Source organism: Nymphaea colorata, chromosome 7 (genome assembly GCF_008831285.2).
Source record: "Nymphaea colorata isolate Beijing-Zhang1983 chromosome 7, ASM883128v2, whole genome shotgun sequence".
NCBI classification, from domain to species: domain Eukaryota; kingdom Viridiplantae; phylum Streptophyta; class Magnoliopsida; order Nymphaeales; family Nymphaeaceae; genus Nymphaea; species Nymphaea colorata.
Genome location: NC_045144.1, coordinates 15,848,004 through 15,853,262, shown reverse-complemented (window position 1 = coordinate 15,853,262; position 5,259 = coordinate 15,848,004). Strand labels below are relative to the sequence as shown.

General features: G+C 38.2%; 1 protein-coding gene across 4 annotated transcripts; it reads right to left on the bottom strand.

Annotated features, from left to right (window-relative positions):
• Positions 1-348: 348 nt before the first annotated feature.
• LOC116257804 (uncharacterized) lies at positions 349-4,865 on the bottom strand. 4 transcript variants are annotated; one of them, XM_031634793.2, is made up of 7 exons: positions 4,655-4,860; positions 3,475-3,711; positions 3,224-3,400; positions 2,907-3,131; positions 2,649-2,777; positions 804-1,081; positions 349-587 (listed from the first exon to the last, which is right to left on the bottom strand). In XM_031634793.2, the coding sequence occupies exons 1-6, from the start codon at positions 4,847-4,849 to the stop codon at positions 848-850; spliced, it is 1,197 nt and encodes a 398-aa protein (XP_031490653.1). In that variant the 5' UTR covers positions 4,850-4,860; the 3' UTR covers positions 349-587; positions 804-847. The 4 variants fall into 4 exon arrangements, 3 of the variants coding, with proteins under 3 accessions (XP_031490653.1, XP_031490652.1, XP_031490654.1); XR_004173472.2 differs by lacking the exon at positions 349-587 and adding an exon at positions 1,320-1,504 and having other exon boundaries at positions 943-1,081; positions 4,655-4,865; XM_031634792.2 differs by lacking the exon at positions 349-587 and having other exon boundaries at positions 625-1,081.
• Positions 4,866-5,259: the final 394 nt, after the last annotated feature.

Below are 5,259 nucleotides of genomic sequence, written 5' to 3'. Positions count from 1 at the left end.
TCTTGTGAAATGGAATCTTGGAAGGATTTTTCGTCGGTCACATTGGGTTGGTCGGCTTGAAAGTTGAAACCCTCAAGTTGAACAAGGACATGAGTGCTAACAACAAAATAAATGCATCTTGAGAAGATTCAATCATTTGAAAATTGAAAGGACCATAGCACCTTCTATCAATAACTTTGAATTTTATATTCAAAGAAAGCCATTTGATCAGGCATGCCAAATGATCATGAACAACTGAGTTTCATCCAACTAAAGCACAACTCAACAATCATGAATCTCAATTCATATGCAGATTCTGCACTAACAAGATGCATGCTTGCATGAACATGTATGACCTATGTCACACAGGTGCAAGTGTGGGTGCAGATACAATTTTTCAGATAAGCATGAGATTGCAAAATTTTTCACAGCCAACAGGATTAACGGTTAACAAGCAATGGTTTGATCAATGATTTAACAGGGAAAAAAAAAGAAAAAACAAACTGTCGATTGCTGCACCTACAATAATGTGGGCTCAAATGCAGCTGTTTGTTTTGAAGTATAACTTTAGCGTATGACCTTGTTTTCCCTTTCACTTGATGTGCTCTCTGGACAAAAACAACTTTGTTCAATTAAAACATCAAATTTCATACCGGGGAGGAGTGTGTGATTTATTCAAGGAAATAGCATTTATACAACAGTTAGTTTCTGAACATCTCAGCACAATTGGTCCCAAAGTTGGAAACTTTTGCAAATTTGACCATGTAAGAAGTACATAAGAGCAGCTTATTCAACATATTGTAAGCAAATGTCACAAAGATTACCTTAGCAGACTAGTAGTGCTTTAAATATAGCCTCCAAATGTGACCTAACAAGGAAATCTGTCCCTATCATGAGGAGCAGAATAATCGACGTTGGGACCAACAGGGATGATTCCAAATGGATTGATTGAAGGGTGACTTCCATAGTAATGGCGCTTGATGTGTCCCATGTTCACAGTCTCCTTCATCCCTGATATCTGGAAGATATCTTTTGTGTAATTGAACAGATTTGGATATTCACGTAAGACCTTCTTATTGCACTTGAAATGGACAACATAAACCTGAAATAGTAGGATAACAATCACCAATAGAGTTATTTATCTTCAGAAATAATCATAATATAGAAAACATCAAATGTCATGGTATCCTATTTCAGCTTGTTCCTGAAATTGACATGCATTTGCAGCCAAACACCTTTTCCTGATATTGAATCAGGAAATATGTTTGCAGGCATTCCAAACTCAGGAGATTTTAGCCACCAGGTGCTATTCCATGGAACTGTGATCTGAGAAAGGCTACCTCATGATGTCACAATCCTTTAGATCTCGCCACAAGAATGCAGCTGAAAAAATGGCTCCTCAGAAAAAATTTAACCATGTTAACAATCTTGGCCTCATATATAAGAATTTTCTTGTGGTTACATGCCAACAAGGAGCCAAACACCTTCCAGTCAAGCTAGTGTGCACAAAGGGAAACATCAGGACCTGAAATGCATGTCAGGCTTCCCATCAGGAACCATGATGCGTTCTGTTTGATAATGACCCGCTTTTAGGTTTCAAATTCATAAATGCACTAAATTGACGCAACTTTCAACTGCAAACAACATTCAGGTTTTTGAGAACCTCTGCCATGAGGATATAAATCCTTCTGAAGCTAGATAATACAGAAACTAGAGATTGTTACTTCCGAAAGCAACCTGTAAATTGTTACTTAAGGTTTCAGGTATCACATAGAGCATATTGATGCTCATGTCCACGAAATAGAACTTGATCACAGTTCAATTGATACCTTGAACATGACCCTGTATACTGCTTGTCCAATTGGCGGTTCATCATAACTACATAGTACATAATATACATTTTTTCTTTTACATCATATCCAATATCATTGCCGTAAATAGTACATAATATACATTTTTTCTTTTACATCATATCCAATATCATTGCAGTAAATTGCTTTCGAAAAAATGGTAAAAATTTAACAATGCTGCAATTTCGAGGTTTGCATGATAGGTTTTCTGAGAAACCTTGTTTGAGAAAATAAACTGGGAGATGGACCATGATCAACTATAAATATTTTATTTTTGTCAGTACCCACCACTAAAATCATTGACCAGATGGATGTAAACTTAGTTAAGCCCAATAGGAAACTCATGGAGTTTAGCCTCCCCCAATGAATTGGACATTGTGCAACTTTAAATGTCTTATCATATCAAAGAATTCCCTTAACAACAACAACAATTACAGAATTGAACAAAGAAAGTGATCATGAACATTTAGAAACAATAAGAACCCTGAGATTCACAAGTACAATGAAACAGGCAAAGAGTAGAAAAGCAAAAAGCTGTCCAAGCTGTTAGCAACAAGTTGGGCAGTAAATGATACAATGAGCACTATCTAACATCAAGTAGGAATAATATCAAGTTTCTGGAGCAATATTTAGTGCATCAGTTGAGCCTTACATGTTGGCCAGCATGCATGGGACAACTATCTACAGAATATGCTTCACTTTCCAATTATAATGTAACTTTTAGGCTATAAAATGTTTGAAGCAGAACAAGCACTTCATAAGATGAAAATAAATTTCACACAAGCGCATCTAAGGTTTATTTGCCTGGGAACACAATACCTCGTCAAACCTAATAAGAGTGACAAACAATCTTATGTCAGCTTCAGTCAGAGTATCTCCACATATATACCGCTGCTTACTTAGAATATCCTCACATTTATTTAGTGCTGTATATAAGGTTTCAACAGCCTGCATTTAAGAGAAAATATATTGTTTACAATACAATTTTCAGAAAATACAACTAAACATAGCAACATTCATTGAAACAACATTGGAATTCAGGAAGAACATCGTATGCATAATTCAATTTGGAATTACCTCTTCATAAGGACCCTGTTTTTTTGCAAAACCACATTTGTATACCCCATTATTAATAGCATCGTACACCCATTTGTTGACCTCTTCAATCTTGGGTTGCAAATGAGAAGGATAGAGGTCAAGAGTAGCATTTTCAGCAAATTCATTGAATTCAGTGTTTAACATTCTTATTATCTCTGAACTCTCGTTGTTCACAATTGTTCCAAGTTTCTTATCCCAAAGAACCTGTGACATAAAGTTATCAAATGAATAATGAAGCCATAGAATAACAGAAAGACTGCAGAATAGACAAAAAAGCTGCTATACAGTATACACACCGGTACCGTAAACTTTCCGCCATAGTTGCTGCTAGCTATCTCATACAATTCCCTAATGCTTTTGGCCCCATTTAGAGGGTCTGGTTCAGCTCCTGGTTCTTCAGAACCAGAAGTAGGGAAGACCCACCCCATATGCTCATCACTCTCCTTAGTCCTCTCAAATTTAGATTTGACTACCTGCAAAAAGTCAACTGACAAACCAGAGCCAGAAGAGCAACATACAACGACGAACAAATTGTAACAGTACATACCGAGAAACTAATAGCCTTCTCAAGCTTTTTGAGCTTCAAAAAAGAAAGGCACCTAGATGCCCATGGACATGCATATGATATGTATAGATGATATCTTCCCGGTTCTGCAGGAAACTGAGAGGACTTGTCTCTAGAAATGAAATTACGGAATGTCGAAGGTGATCGGTTGAACGCACCAGAATCTGTTGTCTCGTCCATTGCTGTCCGAGCCATTCCGCTCCTACTTCTATAAGAGAACTGAATTTCAGGAAGACAACAGGCATGAAAACAGCAAAATTAATACAAGAGAACATGGAGACACAAACTCGGAAAATGGTTGTAAACAATAATGCACGACTTGAAATCAATGAGCTTCTCAAACATCAAGCCTAGATATTTCACTTCCTCCGTAAGACTAGAAGTCTTAACCTTGCTATGTAGAATGATGTCTTCCAAGAATCAACAATGATCGTCTCCCCATAAACACAAGCATAAGGCGTAATCCAACCATAGGAAGGTTCAATTTGATGGGACTTCTTTGTCTACTTTATGCCATCGAGAAAGGAAGGAAAGGGGATAATATCAGACACAAGTTCGGAAAACCCAAAATCTACCATTTTTACAATCGGGATAGTACTCCTCATAATTCATAATTGCTGTCAAAACGAACCCCGAATGTCATCAAACGGCATGCAAAATTTTCTGGTCTGAAATTTTCGAATACCCCAAAGCAGAGCACAGAAGATATCGATTCATGCGCTCCCCATGCTGGATTGCTTACAGACTGTCGAGATCGATCTCAAGTACTTCGATGAGCAATCGACTATAGCGCTATTGAACCTCTACAGGACATATCAGTTATAAACCATGGAAGATCCAAGTGTTCAAAGTTTAAACAACCAACTTCTGAAATTATCAGTTGCATGAAAAATAAAAACGCCAGAGCAAGAAATAATCATGTTGATGGATCAAGCGGTTGGAGATCAGAATGAATCCCCAAGAACCTGCTGCAACATCATCCTCACTTTCGTTTCTCTTGAGATTTAGGAAAAGAAAATGAGAAACATAACAGCAGGAATAAAGAGCACTAGAAAGAACAAAGGAACGCCGAATTGATGGTAGTTCACAACTGTGCTTTTGGGAGGTTTTGTCGCATGGCTCAAAATCCATATTGCCCAAGATGGTTATGAAGATTTACTACCTGGGAAGAGCGATAGCAAGAAGCGGAAGAGAACCGATATGGGCCGGTAAGCGAGGGAGGAAGGATTGAACAGACGAAAAAGAGCTTCTTGGCAGGTGAGGCTCTTGAACGGGTGAAGGGGATAGGAAGAAAAGACAACGCCCAATCATCCAGGAGGACTGCCGCTCTTCCTGACAACATGGTGGTGGGGGCCATCTTCTAGAAGCTGCACACTAACGACATTCTACAGCAGAGGATGGTATTAAAAAAGAAAAAGTCATTGAATCTGCAACTCCAAGACCGATTCCGGGGAACCAGGACATCAAGAGAAACAGTTGATAAAAGCAACCGCATTGAAAATAATGGAAATTTTTCAGTCTGTTGGAACGAGTTCAACATTTTCTGCAAATATTTTATATTTCTACAAACTATGTGGGTTGCAATGTCCATCACGGTTAGCAGTTCATCGATGTAAGCCCGTGAGTATTTAAATACATCACAGTACTCACTGTCACTGGTTGAACGTAGACAAAGTAGACCGTGCCTGTGGTCACGGATGTAGATCCAATAAATTAAGATAGGACCACGTGTGCGCCCCCACTGATCCTGATATGCTTATCATTGAG

Coding starts and splice junctions, on each gene's coding strand:
- LOC116257804 (XM_031634793.2), bottom strand. CDS start 4,849: ATGGCCCCCACCACCATGTTGTCAGGAAGAGCGGCAGTCCTCCTGGAT. Junction 3,712..4,654: donor CTTGCTATCGCTCTTCCCAG/GTAGTAAATCTT, acceptor CCTGAAATTCAG/TTCTCTTATAGAAGTAGGAG. Junction 3,401..3,474: donor AGAAGGCTATTAGTTTCTCG/GTATGTACTGTT, acceptor GACTTTTTGCAG/GTAGTCAAATCTAAATTTGA.